Source organism: Sinocyclocheilus anshuiensis, unplaced genomic scaffold (assembly GCF_001515605.1).
Source record: "Sinocyclocheilus anshuiensis isolate Anshui unplaced genomic scaffold, SAMN03320099.WGS_v1.1 scaffold319, whole genome shotgun sequence".
Lineage (NCBI taxonomy): Eukaryota > Metazoa > Chordata > Actinopteri > Cypriniformes > Cyprinidae > Sinocyclocheilus > Sinocyclocheilus anshuiensis.
This window is the reverse complement of record NW_015552566.1, coordinates 1994890-2020416: the sequence shown is the minus strand read 5'-3', so window position 1 is coordinate 2020416 and position 25527 is coordinate 1994890. Positions and strand designations below refer to the sequence as shown.

Here is a 25527-nt window from a genome sequence, read left to right as displayed (position 1 = left end):
GTATATCTGAATTTCCAATTTTTTATAAAACAGTACGTGAAAACAGTAGTTTGTTATTATGAATTCTCCGTGTTCATAATTAATGTGTAAATGTAGTGTGGATGTAGTACGTCTAAAATTCACTCATACTACAGTACACACATTCATAATGTAGTAGAACATACTTTTTATACAGTTGTGTAGTAAGTTCTTATTCAAATGTAGTACTTTCTAAGGGTGTGCTTTACACTTAGCAGGTTGTGTTCGATTAAAACAAACTGGTACAGTTGCTCTGTTAGTGTGGTTCACTTGAATAAGAGTGAACGCTGCCATCCTAATCTTGGTGCGCATCAAACAAGCAGACTGAGACCCCCTGAAAAAGTGATTCTTGGCCTGCTTCCAAATGAACTCTGGTGCAGTTCAGCCGATAAAGACCAGAGACATCTAATCAACCCAAAAACAGGACGTGATGTCACAAGTTGTGACCCTAAAGAGGACAGAATGCTCAAGCATGGTTCTTTTTATCATAGGAGCTTTGTTGCCCATTACATTTTGGTACAGGCGTCAGAACTGCTGTCTCATTACAGCAGATATGTGTGCAATGGAGACATTGCTAGATCTGTTTTGACTCCTATACACATTTTATAAGTTCTTGGTGTGTTATAAGCTGGAAAAAATAACACTTTTAAACACATACAATGAGTGCATTTAGCCCAGCACACAGCATTGTTTTAGATGTTTGGTAAATTTGCAAGATACAAGTCATATAAGCTGTCCAATCAGGTTATGACCATAGATTTATACCTTATGCTTTGTATCTTTAGGTTCAGTGTTAAAAATGACAGCGTGAACGCAAAGCCAACCAAAGGACCAAAAGAACCAAGAGAGTCAAACTACAAGTATAAACCACTACATATGCATGTTTTTTTCTTCAGTGTAACGCAAGAGAATATATTTTGAAGCATTTTGTGCATAAGTCAATTTAAAGTCAGTGGGGTCTGTTGTTGTTTTGGACCCTGTTGAGTTTTATTTTATGGACAAAAACTGTTGAACCTTCTTTAAAATACCTTCCTTTGTGTTGCACAGAAGAAAAAAGTCATACAGGTTTGGAAAGAAATAAGGGTAGTTAAAAGATGCCAGAATTGTAATTTTTAGATGAAATATCACTTTAAGCATTGACACACAGAGATGATTTAACCTCAGGATACTGCTGGTAGGCACAGGCAAACTTAATGCTTCAGTGAACCCCGGCCCAGTCTAGCTTCAGGGGAATAACCCCATTCTTGTGAAACATCTGCATTCAAACAGACAGAATACAATGTAGCTGGTTAAGACTGCACCGCTTCAATCAAGAAATCAATCATTCCCTGCTTGTTAAGTTTGTCTAAATAGGTTGTAAATTCAGTATTCTTATTTTTGTAGTGTGCAATTATAATTACCAGTTTCAGTCTTGCCATTGCGCTTGGAATAGTAATTATTACACAGAGAGGCAGAGAACATTTCCACATAAACATGAGCAGGCTCCGAGGGAAATATGGTGAAATGAAAAGGTGATGATGACTTCCTATAATTCTAATAATGGCCGGCAGATGAAGACTGCATTAACATTTGGTGGTTAACGTTCATAACTCTTCGACTCTGCGGCATCACTTAACATTTCTATATTATTGCCACAAAGTCCTCTGTCTCACCTCATGTATATTTCATGAGTGTTGCTCTTTTCCTTACCATTTAGTTCTTTGTGGAGTGCAAATACTGGGAATTGATGAGCAGGTCATTGTATGGGTAATTTTTAGGAGAGGCAAGTTTTGAGATTTTAATTTTTCCTTTTTCCTCTCAAGATTCCTTTAAATTATCGCTATAAACAGAGGCGGTTTGCGCTTAATTAGATGTTTTTATTCACCAGAATGACCCATTCCAGAGGGAAAGAATGCAGCAAAACAAAAAAAGTTTAACAGTAGCTCTGTTGCAAATAGCTGTGATATTGCTGTAATTGGAAAGTTATTGTTTAGAGACAGGTCTAACATGCTGTGTAACCATCAGGTAAATGCTAAAATCCGTTTGCTTACACTTTAAATGTTTAATTTAAAAAAGTTTTTAAACATATTTTCAAGAAAAAAAAAATTTTTTTTATAAATATTTCTACTTTAAATAATGAACATTTCAGATGTTTATTACTCCTGACCTGAACAAAACCTGACTTTTCATAGAAAGGTCAAAATATATGGAGTCTTGAATATAACACGAACATCATGATTTTTGGTAGAATTGCACAGTTTGACCTAAACTAAACTTGCTGTTCGATAAGAAGGTTTAACTATGTGGTATATATTGTTCAAATGTTTGAGGTAAGTTTTTTATGTTTTTGAAAGATTCTTACAAAGGCTACATTTATTTGACCAAAAACGTTTTTGCAAATAAAATCACTGTTTTCTGATTGAATATGTAATAAAATGTAATTCATTCCTGTAATGAATGCAAAGCTGAATTGCAACATTTCAGTCTCAAATGATCCTTCAGAAATCATTCTCATATGCTGATTTGGTGTGACAATTATCAATGCCAGTTGGGCTGCTTAATATTTTTATGGAAACTGTGAGGATGATGATACATGGGGCAACTTTTTGAGCAATTTTGCCAGGCAACTTTTTTTTGAGCAATGTTGCTTGGGCACTTTCCCACTGAGAATGGGTAACAAATTTCTATCTGAATACTTTAGAATGGTTGTGGGCCATGTGTCTCACCTGGGTGCCCATTGATGGCAACATTGCTCAAAAAGTTGCCCGTGTATCATCAGCCTGATGCTTTTTTGTGTATTCTTTGATGAATGGAGAGTTCAAAAGAACAGCATTTGTTTGAAATATGTTTTATAACATAATGAATGTTTTTTTTTTTTTTTTTTACTGTTGCTTTTGATCAATTTAGTGCATCCTTGCTGAATAAAAGTGTTAATTTCTTTAATAGAGTAGTAGTATAAAGCAAGTAAATATATATACCATTGAAAAGTCTAGGCTCAGTAAGATTTTTTTCCCCCCTAAACTTTTGAATGGTGTGTGTGTATTTTAAAAGTACTCTTCAATAACCTCTATTGGTTTTTTTGTCCCATGAAAATGAAGTGGCTTTTTAGTTTAAGTAATGATAATAGTTTATTTTATTAGTATTTTTAATTACATTTTTATTTATTAAGAAATAAAAATAAAACATTTGACAACCTCTTTCACCATATTTCATCCTCTTTGACAGTTAATCTCTACAGTTACACACATGCATTTATTACACTATGCCCTACAAAATATATCAATGTGACTTTTGTTACAGAAAACACGTACTTCAAATGAAAAATGTATTTATGTTTGGGGGAATTACATTTTTTAAAATCTATTTTTGACTAGTCCAGTAGGTGTCCACACTAGAGTAACCTGTTTAATCCGAGCACTTTGGTTTTATAGAGCACGGTCGACCACTTCCTCCTTTCTCTTAGTTTAGCAGTTGAAATTAAATACAAATTGTAATACTCGAGCCATTTAATCGAGGGCACTATTAGATTATGTACGGTACAAACTTTGCGCGAAGCCTGAAGTTGTTCCAGTTGCTGACGCTAGGAGCTGTCCGCGGTACTGAAACGGCTCGACTCAGTCTGAGAGGTGCTGACAGAAATTGAACATTCTCTGGCTCTCTCCTCCGTTCACAATTATAAATCTGACCAGAGCTCCCCGTCTCGCGCAGTCTCATCGTTCCTCACGGCGCGGAACGTTTGCGTCCTGCTCCTCTTTAATTATTCGGAAAGTGTTTTAATACAAGGACATATTCTGTGATAGGAGCCCACTGCCGCGAGCATGAACTCGACAAGAAATTACAAACCAAACATGGTCATTCTGATTCTGGCCGTATTTGCTGGCGTGTGGATGGCACGAGGTCAAGGTAAGGATTTACATTTGTAATTTTAAACATTTGTTCTGCTGTATTTGTACGTACATTTGTACGCGCAGCTCCACAGACCCCGACGGGTAGACACATTTCTCACTGTATTGTACATTTGTTGGCGGAGAAAAAACTCCAGTAGATTTGTGTCGAGGAGGTTTATTTAAGACGTTCCACTAATACTTTGGTTGCACGCGAGCAGAAATGTTCTCTCATCACGCATTTCACAACAGATGCACTCGTAAGTCACAAAGTCATCGGCGTAATTGTGATAAAGCACGTAGACGACGGACAGCACCGCGCCTGACAGTGTATTTCCTGTTTGCTCCACTCTCTTTCGTATTTATTTACAGCATTGTATTATTTTTATTCGAGCCAGAGATCTATAAGTTTCAGTCTCTCGTTTTCATTTCCCATTTTTCTTGTGTAATGGCTGTAAGTTCTCATTCAGTTTAATGTGATGTAAAGTTAGTACACAAGCCAGATATTTGGTTATAGATTTATCTGATCAGTGTTTTAAATGTGATCATGTATAACAAGCCGGAAAATTTGAGGTTCAACAGGTTTTTAATTTGGAGATCACAGTGTGTTAAGACTAAGAAACATTATTTATTTACTGATTTAGAAGTGAAATATACTTTCAGTGATCTGCACCTTCACAAGTTGTCGTAAAATGTATTTTATTTTAAGGAAAATTTTAACAAGTGTAATTATTTAGATCTCTTAGACTACTATTTAATTTATTGTCACAGAAAGAAAGCAATATAATCACAAAAAGGTGTTTAACTAAAGCACAGTGTTTGGAACATGAGAATTATGGAGATGACAGTTTAAAATTAAATTGGTATTTTCTAATATAAACTGTAGGCCTCTTTCATCCTGATTTCCTTTACAGTACAAGTGAGTGACATCTTTTGTACAGTTTTCATGTTTCATATCAAATATTTGTCACTTAACATAGGGGACTATGTTACATTCTTGCCAGTAATATTTGATGTTGATATTTGACATGAGTTTCTCAGGATTTGCATTAGTTTTGTGGATTATATCAGTACAGAGCATTACAAAGTTCATGTTCATTTTTAAAACATTGATTAAAAATCGTACAATACATGCATAATATAACACTAAATGCTAGCCATGCATTTTGCTCACTGAAACCTGCTACAGTCATATTCAAGGCACAGAGTAGTCCATGTTGCACTTAATTTTCACTCCAGAAAGCTGTTGTACACTACCTCAGAGCTCTGTGTTGTTTTTAGCTTTTGTCTGAAAATTCCCCTCACTCTTTTTTTTGTCTTACTGTAAAAGCTCTGCGAGCAATACAAGGGATAATCCAGTGTTATTTGTCAAGAGCTGCTCCATGCAGTATACTTCTGACAGATGCGCAGCACTCAATTTTCTGCGTAAATGTTCTATTTGGTTTCATTTTCCTTTAAAAATAAGAACTGCATGTCAACCAAATTATATTTTTTAATCTATACATAATTTCCGTCTTGACGTTCTTCCAATTCAAGAATACCTTTGCACTTTTACTCACCTGTCACTCGCTGCTGCAGAGACACTTGTGAAGCAATCATCTCACAAGCCCCTTATCATTCGGGAAGAATCTTTCATTTGCAAATGTGATATGTTTCATAGTTTTAGGTGGCAGAATTTCAATTGCGCTTCATATTTGAGACAGAGTATTTCCAGCCTGAGTCTCAGACTCATCTTTTCTGTCTGTACTAATTACATTTTGCACTGTATTGATTACATATTGGTGACTGGAACATTGACCTTTCTGCTTTGAGAGGTGTATGAGTCAGTGTTTTCCGATCAGTCACCTTCAGGACGGGTGTGATGAGGCTTCAGGCCTGCGCGCTGAATGGCTCTTACCTTGAAAAGCACTCTGACTAATGCACAGCTCCATCATTCCACATTGAGCACAGACAGCAGGCTAAAAGCAGGGCCCACCACTCACAAATGGATGATGGGCTATACAAGAAACGCAGGAAGGTCAGTGGGTCAATTTGCTCGGGTCTGTGCTGTCCTTTTGTGATAGATGTAAATACTAATTTTGTGCATGCACACCAGGAAACGCACAGAGGAAAAGATGAATGTTAATGTGTAAAAAAATATGTGACTCATGTTACGGATGTTTTGAACAAGGCAACTGTGCATTAGCAAGTATGAATGTTTTTAAATGAGGTTCACTGGCGTACAGGACAGCCCCACGGCTCCCTCATGGCATTGTGAGCAAATGATATCTGGTTAAATTTGTAATCTGCAGCAGTGTCTACTACATACAGTAACTGCATATAAGCATATACAGTATGTATATATGGTGCATAAGTGTACATGAAATTAATGAATATTGTTTTGCATGAACAAACCGAAAGAAATCATGTGTGCTGATTGTCATGACAGAGCAGCTGGTGTAAAGATGCTGTAGGAACCTTTACCAGCTGCTTCCCTGTAATGCAACGTTAAGATTTTAATGGAGCTCCATTCTAGAATCTTTGCTGCGGAATCACTTCTCTCATTTACAGCAGATTTACACTTTGACAGAATCCTATTAATCAAAATATTTGAACACGGCAATGAAAATGCATAATAAAGATGAAAGAAATAGGGATGTGTCATGTATCTGTACCTTAGTTTTGAGTAAAATATGCTGGTTAAAATTGCTTAAAAAAGACTTTGCAATTTTTGTTCTACAAAAACAAAAAAAGTCCTTTGACATTTTAAAGTTGCAAATAAGTTACAAGGGCAATGGTTGCCTCATTGATCAAACATGTAAACTTTCATCCTTGTGGTAGCTGTAGTCCATATTCATATTGGTTAATGATTGCTATTAGATATATGTAATACTAAAAATGTAATAACAATGTTAAATGTAATCTTTAGCAAATCTAAAAAATGAAACACATTTTTAATACTGTGCATTACAATGTTGTGATGCTTAAATTCTCTTTTCAGATTTTGTTTTTAAATTTCACTTTTCCTAAATTCAGATCATTAACTTAAAATTTTTATTTAGACAAAATATTATAAAATTGTATTATCAGTTATTTATTGGTTATTAACATAAAAATCAGCCAGAATTGTATCAGGGAATTGGTGCATCCCTAATAAAAAAAAAAAATAGTATTAAGGCTAAATTGCCCAAAATAACATTAATGTCTAAAACTATTCTAATTATTGCTGGAAAAAAAATGTGCTAAAAGCTATGTATTCATGACATCAGTTTGGAAACCAAAAAGCTTATTCACTATTGGTTCCCTCTGACATGTCTTTTGAGTATTGCGATGAGAATGGCAGTTTACGGTTTTGAGAAAAATATGCTAGGAAATTTTCACATTTTGTTGTATAAAATCAACTCATACATCCTACATGAATTTTAAAGTTGCTAGCATGTTTCTATACACTGGAAAGAGTACATACTGAACATACCATAACGCAACAAACTGAATTAAACATGACATTTTGAAATATTATTTCAGTTTTAAAGATTGTAGTATTTTTTTGTAAAATGTATATTAGTATACCTGTTTTATTTACAACTTCGAAAAATCTTTTTTTAAGGTGTACAAGTCCCACAACGGTTGTCTCATTCATCAAGCATGTAAACTCAGATCCTTGTAGTAGCTGTAGTCCATATTTAGCCACTTGTTAGCAAACACAGCGGCATTAAAATCCACATTTGAGGTATGACTGTAGTGCCGAATGGTCTCATAGCAGCGCAAGTAACATGGCACTGCCGTCTGTGCTCTGGCACTGTGTAAGATCAGACATCCCAGGTCTCCACAGAGAAAATAAGTGTCAGTGATGGGTCGACTTAAACACCCAGCCGAGATCAGCCCTCGAGGAGGGTGCGTGCCACAGCCTGACTCCATTACCTGAAGCACCAGGGGGAGGATTCGGCAACACTTCCTCCCAACGCAGCTCATCCTGCTCCGATAAGGCATTAGGCTCGCACCCTGTCTTTTAGGATCAAGCAATATCATTCAATCAGCAATTTATCAGTGCCCTTTGTCGGCCCAGGCAGTGCTGGAGAAGAAGGATGGAAGGGGGAGTGATTGTCAGCTTGACCTCTTGACCCCCCCACACACACTCACTCAGCTGAGGTTCAGCTGGAGCTATGAGGTTGAGCGTCTGCTCTCATAGTCTTTATTACGACCCTGATAAATGAGTCGACTGGATGGCCTCCCACTGCAACTTCTGTAATGCTGACAAATGGTCAGCTGGTACGGCACTCAGCAGACAGTACTGCTGGGAGAAATCTGGACGCTGCCAGGGTGCCCCGTCCCCCCCGCCGTCAGCACAACTGGCACATATACACCATAGGCGTTTCCTCTGAGGAGGCAAGGGAGGCAGTGCCTCCTTGAAAATTCGTAGAGAAAATATCCGTAGTCCAGAAATAAAATAATTATGAAAATATAGCATGAAAAAAACGTATATAAATCAACTCATTTTTATAGCATACGTAACATAAAAACATGAACACTGTGGCTTTGATGGGGGTAATTGAGAACGAATGGGGAAACGTCTCTTAAGAGGAGGCAGTGCCTCCATTGCACTATGACTGGCCTATTACGCAGTTAATTTGATAAATCCTGTCTCGTTTTCATGCACATCGGTTTAAATGAATAAATATAATGTGAAGACTAATTAAAAAGGAAGTAAACAATGTACCTACATAGATATCATGTAAAAATCAAACTTGAAACAAGTTGAAAACACGATCTGTAAGGGGTTCTTGGTGAGCAGTCAGCTTCTTAGTGATCAGGTTCATTTCTGTGTCTGTGACCATCGTGACACTTTTTACCTGTCAGTGTTTATTGAGCTTTGATGAATGATGATCCCAAAATACGTTGACTATTAAAAGAACATCAGTTCACAAATAAAATAAACATGAAATTAGAATGTTGTTACTGTTTTTATAGTTATTATTTTGGAATACGTGTAAAATGCTTAATACTAACTTGAAAAGCTTGAAAATCTGGAAAATGTGCCAACATTAAAAGGGATAAAACATTTTGTCATCATTTACTGACCCTCATGTTGTTCCAAACCTGCGTGAATTTCTTTATTCTGTTGAAACCAAAAGAAGATATTTTGAAGAATGTTGGTAACCAGACAGTTTCTGGGGAAAAAAAATACTTTGGAAGTCAAAGGCTGTTTGGTTACCAACATTCTTCAAGATATGTTCTTTTGTGTTCATCAACTTGAGGGGGAGTAAATGATGACAGAATTTTCATTTTTGGGTCAATTATCCCTTGAAGTGTAACTGGAACATTAGTTTACATTGGATTAAAATAAAGCGTATGAAAAACAGTGAGGACTTTGCCTTAGATCACCACTGATACACACACAGTTCTTCCTGTGTTACGTGACCTGCTCTTACCATCATACAGTAACTAACCCACTTCAACAGCATTTGAAGTTCTTTTGTAGCGGCTACGTCTGAACATCTGTGCAGCCTGGATGATCAATGACTTTGTCAGGCTTCCAGAGGCCAGATGGTAAAGATGGAAAAGTAGGGAGTTCAGATGTAGAGATGAGATTGAAATAACGCGATTGCCTTACTGAACTCGTACTATAATGGATCTGGTCTATATATGGATGGGAAGAAGGCAGTTGTGTAGCCCAGAAGTCTGACAGGCTTGGGTCTAATTATAAAATGCGTATTTTTGCAGTCTAGTCTTTATGTTTGCTCTTGACCTGAATATGCTATAGTCTATATCCTTTTCTAATGATTCCCATGCTGTTTTGTAGCGCAACATTGCACTCGTGACTTGAAAATGTCATTGCCCATTTTTGCTGTTTTCTCCATTAGCCCTGATAAAAATGGAAGACCTTGCCGTGACGCTCTCATCCTTTAGCCCACACTGTATGTATGGTTGTCTTTATGGCCTGTTTTAATCACTGGCCGTGGCAGGAGCGTGGGGTGTAATAGTGCTTTATGTGCTTGTCCTGCCCCTTCCATAATTCAGCCCGCCCTGCTTTTTACATCACATTCTATGGCATTCTAGGAAGCGCATTATGATTTACAATTAAATTCAGTCTTGTCCTTCTCCAGAAAATGAATGGGCGGAAATTGCAGACGAGTGCATGTTTTATAGATTAAACCTCTTATTAAATAAATCCAGAGTCTTATTTGTATCTGATTGAATTCATGGACCCCCTCCCCAGCTTTCATCATGCACGCACATGGTGATATGTCAACGGTGGCGAGATTGTTTATATAGATTAACCGCAGATGGTATGTATTATGAAACAGATGAGGACAGATGTAAAAAGATATAATCAGATAGATTCAATTTAAATAGTGTCTATAGTTATATTAGATATCATGTTAGGTATGATGTCAGATGTGTTTACGCAAAAAGGTCTGTAAAACAGGGCTCCAGACTGAGACTAAAATGCCCTTTCATCGAGATATTACCTTGTGCATGAACTGAGATGTCCAATTCGTAAACGAATGACTCTTATGAACCAGTTCTTTTTAGTGAGTCAGTCAAAACATTTAATGAAACAGCCTTTAGTTAGTGGTTTAAATCTGACAAATTTGGTGAATCATTCAGAGGTGTTCACGACTGACTCTTTCACTGAGTCATTTTAGATTATGTCCGATTCATGAACAAATTACTCTAATGAACCAGATATTTTTTAATGAGTCAGACAAAAAGTTTAATGAAACAGCTTTTTGTTAGCAGTTCGAATCAGATTAATTTAGTGACTCGTTAGCAGTTGTTAACATTAATCTGTTTCCTTGATATGATAAGGTATAAGTAAAAATAAATAATACTCCAGAGTTTTGTTGCATAAATTAATAATAGTGATGGTAATATTTTTTATATATCCCAGTAAAATATATGTAGTTATTACGGTCCAATTGTAAGCTTTTTTTTTCTAATACAGGCAGAAAAAAAACATCTTTATTGAGTGATTCTGTAATATGGCTCCTGTGACGAGAGGGGCGGGGCCGAGAGCTCCGGAAGGATAAAAGGAGGAGTGACGACAGTGTTGGACGAGAGAGGACCAGGCCTGGACTTTATTTTGTGTTTTGGTTCTGTTTGTGCGCGACAGTCGTCCGCGAGGGGCTGTCGTGCTATTTTGTGTTTATTTTATTATTAAAGTTTTCTTTGAACGTTCGCCGGTTCCCGCCTCCTTCTTCCCGTGACTACGAACATTGTTACAGCTCCTAAATGTTTACTTTAAGGAGCCAATGGCTCCATAGTCATTTTGTTTTCAGTTTAGACCCCTATAAAATATATATTGCGAACACGTACAGAGACTTCAGTTTGTGTAATATTTGGTATTTCCTCTATATTTGAAAAGTGACCTTTGAGTGTGTTTGGGCTTTAGACGTAAAATATGTCTTTACCGTTGTTCCAAAACCCTGCTGAAGGGCCCCTAAATGTTTTGAGCCGCTGATAAACGACAAACTCCCTCTATCCCCCCCATCACCCCCACCTCTGCCTGTCTCTTCTGCCGAGGAAAAGCAATTTGCTCTTGGTGATCCGATGCAATCAGTTGTGCTTCATGGCTTTCGAAAAAAGTCTGAAAAAAAAACAGAAAATAAACAGAAGGGAGAAAAAAAAACTTGCGAGAGAGGGACATCACTATTAATTAAACCGCACGCTCCCGAGTTCTGACGATCATGTGCAGGAACTGCAAATATTCAACACCTGTTTTTTGATTACCAGTGATTAACCTATTGCAGTGTGCATCAGACTCTCATCAAGAGCCATTCAGTGCATGAAGACCCTCCTTAAACCCTCCTTTTCGCAGCGCTTGCGTGAAAATGAGTGTTATTGTGCCTGTGCGTCTGCCCCTCCTTTAGGACAGAAGTTGTGAATCAGTCTTTGACAGTTTCCAGGTGCCGAGGCGATGGTAAAGCTTTATCACGCTCTCTCTCTTTTGCTTTCCCTCTGCCATAACAGTCTCTGAGGCACGCCTGACGCTTCCATAGCCTTGTGAAGTGTGTATCCCAATCGCTTTTTTCCCCAGCGCCACTTCTCTCGGGTTGTGTTCGCTCGCTTCAGAAGCCCTTTTGCGTTTTGCCATGTGTATATATGCCTTTTCCCCTTTCGCGCCTGCTCCTCATCTCGCTCAAGAGCTTGTCTGATGCGCTAAACATCTGCAGCACTCAAAAGCACCTGCATGCCCACTCAGCCTCTGTATTTTGACAAGCTTCTACTTCATTTGAACTCCACTTCCACCATTTTTTTTTTTAAATTTAACTGTATATTATTAAACCGACAGCTCACGTCGTCACATGATTATGCCTCTCCAGCGGGGTAGGTTATGAATGGCCACCTCCCCATCTGCGGCAGACTTGATAGCAGGCAGAACGCCATCTCTGTGTCAATACCACTTTTCAGAGCCGATCCCTGCTGTCCTTTCATTTAGATTTCTTCGCTTGTCCACCAAGATGCACAGCTGGGCTTCCACCATTGCTGCTGGTGACGCCTGTAAGTAGGCTGTGGGATATTAGCGGGACACTATTAATGTGTAACTCCACAATAAAGGCTTTCAACCCACTTGAGGGGAGGAAGGAAAGCTTGTGGATATTCATTACAAATCAATAGGGCAATTTCCCACGCCATCGGCTGGTGTTCACCGCTCTATTTTTCTGCCCATCTCTTCTTGGCTTATGCTGGTGTTGTGTTGCGCTCATAAATTTTGTGGTTTTTTAATGCTAGGTTTTATGTTAGCAGTATTGAAGGATGGGCTGATTCGGATCTGTGAGACACAGATTGACCCAAAACTTTGCTTCACCTCTCCTTGCCTCCCCTTGTGAAAAATAAGTACACTTTACTTATAAAAAGAGTACTTATTATGGAAATAATGTACTTTGAAAGAATATAATATAATATAAAGGGATAGTTCACCCAAAAATTATTGTTTAATTATTGTAAATTATGTAATTATTTACTCTGTAATTATTATTTAATTAGTTGTTCCAAACCTGTATATGTTTCTTTTTTTAGGTTGAACACAAAAGAAGATATTTTGAAGAATGTTGGTAACCAAACAGTTGCTGGTAGCCAAAAAATACTATTGAAGTCAATGGTTACCAGCAATCGTTTGGTTACCAACATTATTCAAAATATCTTGTGTTCAACAGAAGAAAGAAAGAAATGTAATGTTTGACACTTAATTGCATGTTAATTACAATCAAATTAAAGTGTATTGTAGTTTATATTAAATGCAAATAATTGAACTTCAATGCAGTTAACTTTCTTTTTTGACCCACTTAAGTAAGACTTCAGTCCATATTTATATATATAATTTCATAATTTTATTGTCTTTGAAATATGGTTAAAGTGTACTGTCGAATGTACTGACAAGAATTCAAGGTAAACTAAAATATACTTTAATGTAATTTCTATTTAAACTTTTTGTCATGTATTTAAATATATATATTAGTAATTGCACATGTGTAACGATGAACTTGCAATTTAGTACATCTATTATATCTAATTATACACTAAAGTTAAAATTATAATCAAGTATCTTACATGTGCTTTAGTATATTAATCAACACATTAAAATAAGTGAACTTCTTTAAAGCATGACAAAAGATTATTAAAACAATAATTTAATATGTATTCTAAGAAAAACTTTAAATTTTACATTATTACAAAGTGTACTTCTTTAAACGTGTACTGAAGTGTTAAGAAAGTCACTCTCTAAGTACATAAGGCCTCATATTTTGTTAATACTTAGTTAGATTTGAAGTCCACTACAAGTAGACATTCAATACAATAAAGCACACTTCTTTTTCACAAGGATCATCACTGTAATGATCTCAGAATGAGTCCATCCATCCAGCCAGATTTGGTCAGAATCCAGGTGTAACATGCGTGCAGATGGCGTCAGTTGGCACGTCAGCCTCTCTGCCACACGTATATATCTCCCAGGCCCTGTCTCTGTATCGATCCATTAGTCAGAGGAGAGCAAACGGCGGATCAGCCGCTTCTCGTCCCACATGGATTGGCAGACTGTGTACGCCTGGTTAATTGGGCCTGGCGTCTCTGGCGCATGCAGAACCGCAGGCTCTCCGCCACAATTAAGTCTCCGACAACCTTCCCATCCCTTCCCTGCGTTTGAAGTGCCAGCTCCCATCTAGGAGCTACTTCATCTAAAGCGTTCCCCAGCAGGGTGCAGCAGTTAGGGAGACGGCAGGTAATCACCGGAGGAACATTTGGAGTGGAGAAGGAGTGCATCCTTGGTTTTAAAGCATTGAGCAGAATGTGTCTTACCTTACAGCATATTTATGTGGACACTGTTGTTGGCAACTGATTGTGATTGTGTGTAGAATTTGCTAAATTGAATTATAACTTAGGACAGGGATTATCAAACTTTTTGATGCCAAAGACCTCCTTCCTGAAATATATAGCAGCTATTGTATGTGTATACTCACCAAGGATGCATTTACTGTATCAAAAATACAGCATTTATAAATGTAAATAAAAACAGTAATGTTTTGAAATATTATTAGAATTTATATTTTAATATGTTTTAAAATGTAATTTATTTCTATGATGGCAAAGCTGAATTTTCAGCAGTCATTAATCCAGTCATCAGTGTCACACGATCTCTCAGAAATCATTCTAATATGCCGATTTGCTGGTCAAGAAACATTTCTCATTATTTTCAATGTCGAAAACAGTTGTGCTTAATTATTTTTTATGGAAACTGATAAATTTTTTTCAAGAATCTTTGATTAATAGAAGAATCAAAAAAGTTTATTTGAAATCTATAAAAAAACGTTTGCAATAGTATAAATTAAGTCTTATAAATAAGTCTTTACTGTCACATTCTACCAATTTAATGCACCCTTGCTAATAAAAATATTTCTGTAAAAAAGAAAAAAAAAGAGTAAATGATGACAGATTTTTCATTTTGGATGACCTGTAACTTTAAATGTTAACTTTTGCATCCCTTAAAATCATTTTGTATTATTTTTTTTTTGATTACTGCCATAGCCACGAGAAAGCTATGCAAACAGCTTTCTGTGAGTGGTAATAGCACCATAAATATAGCGCTGTTTTCTGAGGGCATCCATTGTCAGCCAAACTTGTGTAGAAATGAGACGTGTTAGTGCTGAAAAGAATAACAAAAATGTAATTTAAATGCATAAAAGCATTATTTCAATGCATTTTGTCCCTGGTTAGGCTGGATTGTGGGTGGTTTGTAAATAAAACCCAGGTTTTTTTGTTCTAAAATGTCATACATAAAAACTGTTTATTAAATCCTCCCTAATATATCTATAAATACATAAGTTGCCACTCAGTGGGATTTCAAACTGTTGGATCATCTATGCGGCACAAATGATATGTCATTAGTTGCGTCTTCCTTCAAAGAGGAAGAGGGAAAGGGAGGGATTTGATCTAAGCTAGCATGGGCGACGGCAGACCTCAAAGTAATTTCCCTCCCATCACATTTAGCATTTACCATAAAGTCCCTCATTCCCCATAAAGGACTGATTGATGGCTTGCCAGGGATTGTGCCTAGCATGCACCCCCAGTGCTTAAGGATATTCAAATCGCTTTGTGCCCTTGCTCTCGCAGGCCTCGCACTAGCAGGATGATTTAAAGGTGGTAACAAGATGTGCTCCGGGGCACAAAATATTGACCACCATCAACGATGCAGCGACTGAACAAAATGCCTGTCAGTTAAAACAAGTTATTAGATCACAGGCGAAACCACTCTTCTCTTGCATATAAATCCTGCCCTCTGCTCCCAAATCTATCACGCAGATGAAGCAAATCCCCCAATGCACTACTTTTCTCTGCATTAATGTTTACTTGTGAGATGGAAAACATATTGTGTGCTAGCACAATGCAGAGATGATTCATCCCTTTAAACTCTTTTAAAACCCACCCGACAGGACATAATACCTTGCAGGGTCTATTTTCATTCCTCTATAGTCCTTTTCTGTAGACTAAATTAATGAGCATCCTGCTGTAGATTGTGAAGAGAGCTCGTCCCGCGGAGCTCCAGCTAATGAACTTATTGTATGTGCCGAGCCGATGTCAGGCCCTTAAGAGTCCCAGACATGCCATAATAAAGATGAATCATGCAAATGCAGGGTGTTTGCACAGGACTCCGTCGCTGTGAATCACTCCGCTCATTATTTACCTTTACTAAGTTGTCGGGAACGATGCCACGTCGCACCGAAAGCTAAATAGATGGATTTGGAGTGTTAGGAGATGCCAAAGTAAGACAAATGTCCTGACATGCTGTTTTAAATTTTTTTTTTGCACATATGCACATAGTTTTAAAGGTGTTTGTGAGAACCGAAAAGCAAAATTTCAAAGTATGGACTGGACCGATGCTTCAAATGGCTTTAATCTGACAGTTCTTCCGTGATTTTTCTCCCACTTTGTTACTGTTAGCAGGAAACACTGTGGCACGGAAGCACTAACAGCCTTGGTTTGCACTGTTCTGGCTGCCAGTTATGATTCTAATGATTACAGCTGAACACGTCTTTTGTTTGCAAGTGACAGATTTTTTTGGAGGCAATACGGCATACTGGGAATAGCAAGGTTTTTACGTTATGGAGGAGATAGCAGGAAATGGGTGATGGGTGAATGGCGTTATTTGCCCCTTACCGGGGCCATATTAACTCGGCAGGCAGTGCAGCCTGTGAAGGAGCAGATGCGAGACTGGAATAGAGCAAATGCTCTGAACTGTACAGCCAGCTGCAGCACGGCGAGCCCTGATTGGAGCCCTTTCTGCTTTAGAGCACTTATTCATTGATTGATTGATGCATTCAAACCCAGCCGTTCATTATGGGCACTTTTTCCGCTTCCCCTGTGACTGATATTCAAGAGGGACATGCAGTTCCTGAAGTCGATCGTTGAAATTTCTGGCAGTAAGAAGGGGACAGATATCGGACATAGTCAGTGTGGGCAATCGTTAGCCGATTAAATGTTTGCTAATTAGCTTATCAGTGGTTTTGATGCATCCATTACATGCCTGATCTATACAGAAAATAAATATCCTCTCAAACAGACAATGTGTATGCAATTTTAATGGTGATGTTTTAATTGGGCACATTTTATTAGAATTTTAATGCTTTTCCCAATGGCAGCTTTTTGCTTAACTGCAAGTAAGCCATTTGTAGGTTGTTTTTTCCCCTAAAAGTGCTCAAAATTGTAGTTTATTTGTTTAAGTATCCCGACAGTAACATTAGTTCAATTAATGCTGTGAGTTTGGGACGAGACTATATGTTTGTTGAAGCAATGGAAGACATTTTTGCATGCAGTGTTTAGCAAATCTCAAAATGAGTATCCATTTTTTTATATGGTACATTATAATGCTGAGATAAATTCAAATTTAAAACTATTTATTTATGTCAGTATTTTTTTTTCTTTTTATTTGTTCGGACAAAATATTATAGAATTGTATTATTTGATCACACTTTAAGGTCCAATTCTCACTATTAACAAAACAGGAACTATGATTTTTGCCTCAATAAACTCCTAATTTGCTGCTTATTAGTAGTTAGTAAGGCAGTTGTTAAATTTAGGTATTGGGCAGGATTAGGGATGTAGAATATGGTCATGCAGAATATGTACTTTATAAGCACTAATAAACAGCTAATATGTTATTAATAGGCATGCTAATAAGCAACTTGTTAATAGTGAGAATTGGTCCCTATACTAAAGTGTTACCTATTATTTTTCTTTGACTTATTTTCAACCATAACATGAGTAATTACCACCTGTATCTGTTAGAATTTTAATAATAATGCATCCCTTCCAAAGATACCAAAATAGAGAAAATTTGGTCGAATGGTAATTTTAATGCTTCATAAAGCACACTTCTTTTAAATTCAGGAAAGGCAAGGCGACCCTCGGTTTGGGGGGAAAAAACAAAATGGCTGGCTCTTTTGTTCCGTGCTGACAGATCCGGAGCGCAGGGAACACATCACAGCTCCTATAGGCTTTAATGAATCAAGGGAGACCAGTGATGGTCACAATGATTACCTTTGTCATCCCGTGCTGTTCATTTCTTATTGTGTTAGTGGCCAGCAGCTCTGGGTTTTGATCTCACATGTAATGACTTACAGTTTGAAGGCTTGCCAGCCGCTATTCATGAGCAGTGAGCAGCTCCAATCAATGTTTTCACACCGCTGTTCGAAACCCAACATTATAAAGACATTTTTGTTGTTCAGAAACTGTAAAATGCCATTTGGTACAGCGGCATGATGAAGTGGCATTGACAGTAATGACTACATTAATATTAATCCTGGTGTTTGCCATTTATTTGTCATTTTTTTGCTTGGCGAAAGTGTAATTAGTGACCCGCTGAGGAACAGCAGGCTGTGGTTGGTATTTCCTGTGGGTGTAGTTGCCCTTCTGTGGGAGCCAGTCTTATTCCACAGAAATCAGCCGTTTAGCCTTTGGGAAGTTCAGTGTAGATGTGGCCCTATAGATGCAGCATATTGATGAAGCCGACAACGGCTTTGGGTTGTGAAAGTGCAGTGCAGCTGATCAGATTATACTGTACCAGGAAGGTTTTGAAAAAAGAATCAATATCCAGAATCCAGGTAATCCAATCAAAGTTGTATGAATTGTTTGGTTTCTAAATAAGCAAGGACTTGATGGATTTAAGGGAGCAAAAAAGTTGAATCGAGGGTTTAGCACCCAGTTGCACTTTGTTTTGTGTTTGCTGATGCAATAATATCGAACAGTGTGCAATGTATCAGGATGACAGCAATCAGAGTGAACCGCTTAGTTCTGGTGACACTGCACTTAATAAAATCTGTGAGGGTGATGCATCTTTTCACATAATATGCCACACTGGCACAAACAAATACAGAGAGGCACTATTAAAAATGACACTATTAAAAAATAAAGAGAGAATGACTGTGTGCAACCAGGAGAGAGGAAGAGATTGTTTTTGTGTTGTTTTTGAAATGTCCTTGAGCCCTTGTGCTTTGGGGATTTTTTTTGTCTCCGCTTCGGAGATCTTTATAATTAGTCTCTGTTGTGAAAAATGTCTTCGGACTCAAAAATGGTTGTCGTAGATTTCTTTGAAATGGAAATGTGACCAGTGAAATATCGATCTGATTACCATATTTATTCTGTTTGTTTCAGCCACACTCTCTTGTTTCCCTGATGCGTTGTATTAAACATATTTTGTTTTCATAGACATACATAGTGTATAAGGGTAACTATCACAAAACCTGTCAAGAACATGTCTGGGGTATATGTAACCTAAAAAATCAAAAGAATGAAATAAGAAATATTTGACTTAAATTAGCCTAAGCTTAATTTTAGAATACAAACTGACATTTTTCATTTCCAGTTCTCATTACTGTAATACCAAAAAAAGTAATTTCTCTCTTTACTATAATGTGAATGTGTAGTACTTTTTTTGAGTATTTCCCATTTCCCATTTTAATTATCATCGAACCAGTGATGTAATGTAAAGAAGTATAATACTTTGTTACAGAATAGTGGAATATTTTATTTTATTTTATTTTAGTGAAATGTTTTGCGGGATTCACCTATATATCTCACTATACCAGCTAATTGCTGTTATGCTAAATATCATGTGCGATTCTCCCACATTCCTTTGCTTATTTGCCTGGTGCACAGAATGTTACCTAATATTTTTTGAAGGAAGATCTCTGACAAGTTTCATTGCTGATTGACAACTCCCTGTGTCTGAATAAATCAGCCATATTCAAGATATCATATTTATTTTGACTGACATGCCATCACTGGTGGTTAAAAAAGGAAGACTTTCAGTGTCTGATGGCAGTATGTAGATCACTGTGCGTTACGTGCCGCCCCCCACCATCCTCTCTCTGCCTTCTTCCTTCCACATCATGACGCTGCATCAAATAGGGATGTTTTCATATTAACATTAACGAGATGCCCAAGATTTTCAATGCATGAACAAGTACGGTTCATGTCTGGAGCGCCTAACTGCTGTGTTGTGTGTTTTTAAAAAAAATCCTATTACTGTCGGGTACAGCTTTTCCATATGTCAGCTTAAATATGACTCACTTTGACAGCGTGCCGTAGCGAAAATGGAGAAATCATTACAGCACAAAGCGGTTGTTGAAAACAGGGTATAATGCGTGTGTGATTTGAGTTTGTAGATATGGTGCACTGGGCTTGTAACGCTGTTGTACGTTGGGAGTAAAGGGGGCTTGGAGCTGACCTCAGGCAGCCTTTGGAAATTCAGGGTCTGAACAGTTCAGCTCACAGGGAAATTGGCCAGCTCGCTTCAGACCCCCCAGGCCTGCCCCAGTAGAACCTCCATTAAACAATGTGTCCGTTGTCAACCCTTAGCCATCTCCGTCAAACCCAATCTAACCCCTTGTAGTGACTTAACCGGTAAGGACAGTGGGGGTGGCTAATGCCGTAGGGTTGTCGTTCTCTTTGGCGTTCAGTACGCCGGATGATTTTTTAAGTCTTGTCAGTTTTGTGGTTGAGATTATTGCCGCAGTTAGCTTTATTGCTGGCTGGAGGGTTTGTTCTGGCAGATGTGGTTCGCTAAATGTCATGCTGACCGATCTGGACTGTCTAAATTGATGTCTAGACTGCTCGCAAAGTATTAAATTGGTCATTATTGCACAATCTGTGCCCACAGAATTCTACGGAAAGCTCAGCGGAAATTGAGCAGCCATCCGTCACAAACTGCTGCACTTCTTCCACCCCTTGTGTTTTTATTTTGGAAAATCTGACACTACTTTTAAGGTATAATAAGAAGGTATCATCTGATTTTCGTTTAGGAAGAAATGTACAGATTCTGTGTGGGCTTAGCCATGGCAGTTTTTGCTTTCTCTCCCAGTCTCTTCTCCTCTGTCTGTTTCTCAGCTGCTGTAATGAGAGGAGAGAATGGAGTTCTTGAGAATGTGCAAAGGGTCTGTAAAGCTCTGAGGCTCAGGAGAACAGGCCAGTACTGTATGATGGCAGTATGGCTGGATCTGAGGATTAATTTGAGATTAGACTGGAGCCGAGATCAGGAAGACCTGGAATAAAGCTGTACCACATGCATGAGACAGGCCAGCCTATGAGAGAGATGGGATTTATTACAATAGTTCATAGGAAGCATGTCTCTAAACTAGTGGTATAAATCAAACAGTAGCTGTGTTTCCATTACTCTTTAAAATGGTGCAAATTGAAACTAAGAAATTTAAATACACCCAATGGAAACGTTAATTTCGCAAATACTCCCATATATCGCAAAAAAGGTTTTTACGCTCTCACAAGGTGGTTTTTCAGGCAATTCGAGAAAGGAATATTGTGCAAAACTAAAACTAATGGAAACAGTTTCTTCGCATTTACAGGTCACATGATCGTTCTATAATGTACTATAACCTCCAAGAAACATGGCCGCTACCAAGTATAAGGGGCTTTCCTTGCCATTAATGTATATTAACTTTAAGTAGCATAAAACAACAATAATAATGATAATAATTATTATATTATTATTACTTTTTAAAAATTAGGATTAAAGCTATGAATATATATATTATATCATTGTATAATACTTTAATAATACATTACAGTTATGCATTTAGAAAATAATTTATTTCTAAATAATAATAATAATAAGAAGGAGAATAAGACGAAGAGGAAATTCTATTATTATAGAAAATGATAGATAGAGTTATAAAACTATATCATTAAATATACAATAAAATATATCAATATATTATTATTATTATTACTACTACTATTATTATTATTTATTCATTTTCACACTGCATTGCTAAGCGCAATGCTTGGTTTAAACCCTAGTCAATTTTATTTGAAACTGAAGAAAATATTATTAGTATTATACTACAGTATTACCATAGTGCAGTCCTCGCATTTAAAGAATATTGTGGCACTGGCAGTATTTGGAGGCTTGGTTACTTATACAGCACTGCAATGTTACTATGAAATTTTTGTTTTGTTTAACCGACAGTTATGATATGCTGCATTGTAATTGTGTAAAAATATAATATGCTGTTTACCCAAGGTAAAAATCCAACACAACACCCCCATAACAGACTTAGACCTTCAGTATAACAGCACACCGTAGGTTCACAACCCTTCTGCCTGCACTCAAAGGAATGAGTCAGAGAAAGCAAGTGAAAAACACAGCTTTTCTCTAAATATTTCATATCTTTTGCTTTCTGTACTGTCCTCACAGGCACACCATCTCTGCACGCTTACCTGCCGCTCTGCATTGGCGAGGCTGAGTGGGCCAGGCTGTGTTTAAAAGCACTCAGAAGCTGTCACTAAGTGTTTTGCCTTTGTACTTGCACATATTTGCTTGTGTGCAGCGTCCCCCCGGTGTGCTGTATCCTTGTACCTGCGAGAGGATGAGACAAAGCTTGTCTTTCACATGGAGTGATGCTCAGAGGATCTGGAGCACATGGCTTTGAATGGGCTGGAATGAGAGAGAGGAAATGAGGTGACCTGTTGCCCTCATGAGTTTGTTCACTGGCCCACAACTCCTGAATCGTGATGAATATATAACGTCTGTTCACTGACTGTCTTGTTCTGCCTAGTGTTTTACAGTTTTACACTGTTATGCAACCAGACATGATGCAGCAATCAAGCGACGGTTTCATACAATGTGAAACCACATGATGTGACATAATTAGGGATGCACAGTATCAGTTATCAGAATATAATCTGTTTTTTACTCTGTTTAGAACATCATTGCTTTTATCTAACACTCTCTTAATTTAATGTTACTATTAATCTTGCTAACACTTTAGTGTAGGGACCAATTCTCACTATTAACTTGTTGCTTATTAGCATGCATATTATAAACATATTGGCTGTTTATTAAAGCACATTTCTGCATGACCATATTCTACATCCCTAATCCCACCCAAAACTTAAACCTAACAACTACCTTACTAACTATTAATAAGCAGCAATTTAGGAATTTATTGAGGTCATATTTAATGGTTTGTTAATAGTGAGAATTGGACCTAAAAATATAATGTGACCCTAATCGTTAGCACATTTCAAAATTAATATTTTGTGATGCCTAAATTTAATTATTGTTGTAGCCGTTGTTTTAAAACAATTGATTTTAGTGTTTAATGTGTTCTTTTTTATTTGTACTAAATAGCATAGAATATTAATATAAGTCTTTTATGGGTTATTGGCCATAGCATGACAATATTGATTACTTTATCGCATTTGAATATTAGAGCATTCCTAAACACAGTCACAGCCAATCATTTTAAGTTTAATGTACAATTATGTGGAGCAAAAATTTGGACCAATCAGGTTTCAGGGAGGGTGGGGCTATGCAATGCAATTCCACAAAAATAAAAAACGATCAACAAAATTACAAAATTTGGTTAGAACACTTTTAATAATAAATAACAAGAAATTATTACATGATGTGTAAGGAGCATTATGGGGTCGTTGCATTTTAATTGTACCCTGTAAAAAATTATAGTAAAAACTGTAAAACTGACACAGTAAAAACCTATTCATTGGTTACTTTATATATGGTCAAAAACTGTTATGGATCTAATTGGACGTTTAATGTAATTTTACAGTAAAATACTGTGAAATATACAGTTTTTGGAAGTGCAAAAAAGGTCATCTTATAATTTACTGTGAGAAACCATGAATTGACAATTCCCTGTGTTTTACCATGATTCCCTCTGTGTCTTCTTCATTTCAACTTTAATTCATCATGTAGCTTTCTCTTTACAATGTGTATTTTTATGGTGGTTGTCAGTATATTATAAAGTTTAAAAAACAGGTTGAAGTACTTTGGTATATTAATATTACATCAATATACATTTTAATGTAAATTTATGTTGATTTATGTTAATTGTGTATGTTAATTTCAGTTAAAGAAACTGCTTTTGAATGCATGCTTCATGTAGAATGTCTCGTACATGTTTAAAAATATGATTTGAAAGTATTATTTAACAGCTGTTACAACCAAAACAATGCCAAGCCCTAATTAAATGATAGAATTGCTCCCATCACACAGCTCTGTATTGTAAGGCAGGGGAAAACTGCCATGTGGCCCTTTTTGAGTGGGCAGGTTTTAATCAATTTGTGAAAGGCCAAGAGCAATCTTACCAAGGAGAATGAGGCAGTGCCTCCTACATAGAAGGTCAGCAGAAGAGAAAAAGAAAAAGAAAGAAAGAGCTGAATGTATTTCTCAGGCAACTTCGCATCAACAATTGCTTCCATAAAATCGTCCTTGCTCTATTGTTTGTGGGGCAGATTAAAGAGACAGTCACATCGAACACGAGACGACCCAGAAACTGACCCACTATGGCGCTCAGCTTGCCCTCAGCCTTCACAGACTTGTTTTAATTTACTGTACGCTTCATTATAAAACACTTCAGTGTTTTACCTACTGGAGGGATTTGTTGGCTTGGGCCGTGGAGCAGCCTAGATGGACGTCAGCTGTCCACATTTAATTAACAACCTCGTACGTTTGTCATAACTGCCATTTTTACAAAACGCATTACAAGAAGACTGACACTTGCTCTTTTAATGCTCTCTCTCTTTTGCTTGCTGTCACTTTGTTGCCATCTCACCTCATCCAGTATGTGTGTACTTGTCTCTTTATTTATAGAAGTACCGTATGCTGTTGGGAATTATATGTTGGAGCCGCATTGTCAAGTTGCTATACAACACATAGAAAAACATTATCCAAAATTCATTAAAATCAGTAGCTGGGCTCTTTGTCAGAGCTATGGCGAATGGGTGTGCTCATGAGAGATAAGTGAGCTTGATGAAGTGTACGCTACCTGCTGAGCTGCTCTTGGCCCCGGACCAGCAGCCTCTTGTTTTTCTGCAGGGAGCTGTAGGTGAAGGCAGAAGAGACAGCTGTGTGTTGGGCTCCTGAACTCTTTCTCGTGCGCTCTCTGTCTCTTTGTATCTTTTTTTTCCTGCCCTCCATGAGCTCCTCTCAGACAGGGTGAGTACAAATCTTCTCAGCTTGGCTTAATCCAGCATTGTTGACAGTCAGAGTAAATAATAAAAAATATGTTCAAGCCCAGCATCTATCAGTCTGTCCCGGTCTTTATGTCTGTCTATCGTTCTATCGTTCTATTGTTCTATCTTTTTATTGTTCTATTGTTCTATCTTTCTATCTACCGTTCTACCTATCATTCTATCATCTATCTATCTATCTATCTATATATCTATCTATCTATCTATCTCACACAACCCCCCGTCCCCTCTGGGGACCCAGAAATAGAGGAATTGCTCTTTGTCGAGTATTTGGGTACCACCGACCAAGAGGTCAGTGGCGGAAAAAAACAAAAAGATTCTCCGCCCGGCCCTCCTCCGGGGGAGAGAGTGGTGAGCTCACCATCTCCCGAAGAGCAGGTCCCTCCACCTCTGGGTTGCCCGTCTCAGGGCCTCTTGCACTTCCGCTTGCCACCAGGTTTGGCGGGGGCCTGGACGGGCGGGGTGGCTGCCCTGCGACCGGCTCTACGGCGCAGCTTTGCTGGAGGCCACGGGAGCGGGACGGTGGCAGGGGGCCGCCCTCGGCGACGGCAGCAGCTGCACGCCGGGGCAGGATGTACCTGATAGCCTCAGTCTGCTTTGGGCAGCGGAGAACTGCTGGGCAAAGTTCTCCACCGTGTCGCTGAAAAGGCCGGTCTGGGACACGAAG

The 25527-nt window shown here is 37.8% G+C and overlaps 1 protein-coding gene across 1 annotated transcript in view; it reads left to right on the top strand.

Annotated features, from left to right (window-relative positions):
* Positions 1–3631: 3631 nt before the first annotated feature.
* Positions 3632–25527, top strand: part of LOC107664904 (seizure protein 6-like) — a 128566-nt gene continuing 106670 nt past the window's right edge. The window contains exon 1 of the mRNA XM_016455588.1: positions 3632–3900. Coding sequence (XP_016311074.1) covers positions 3816–3900 — 85 coding nt within the window. The 5' untranslated portion in view covers positions 3632–3815. The remainder of the gene's footprint in view (positions 3901–25527) is intronic.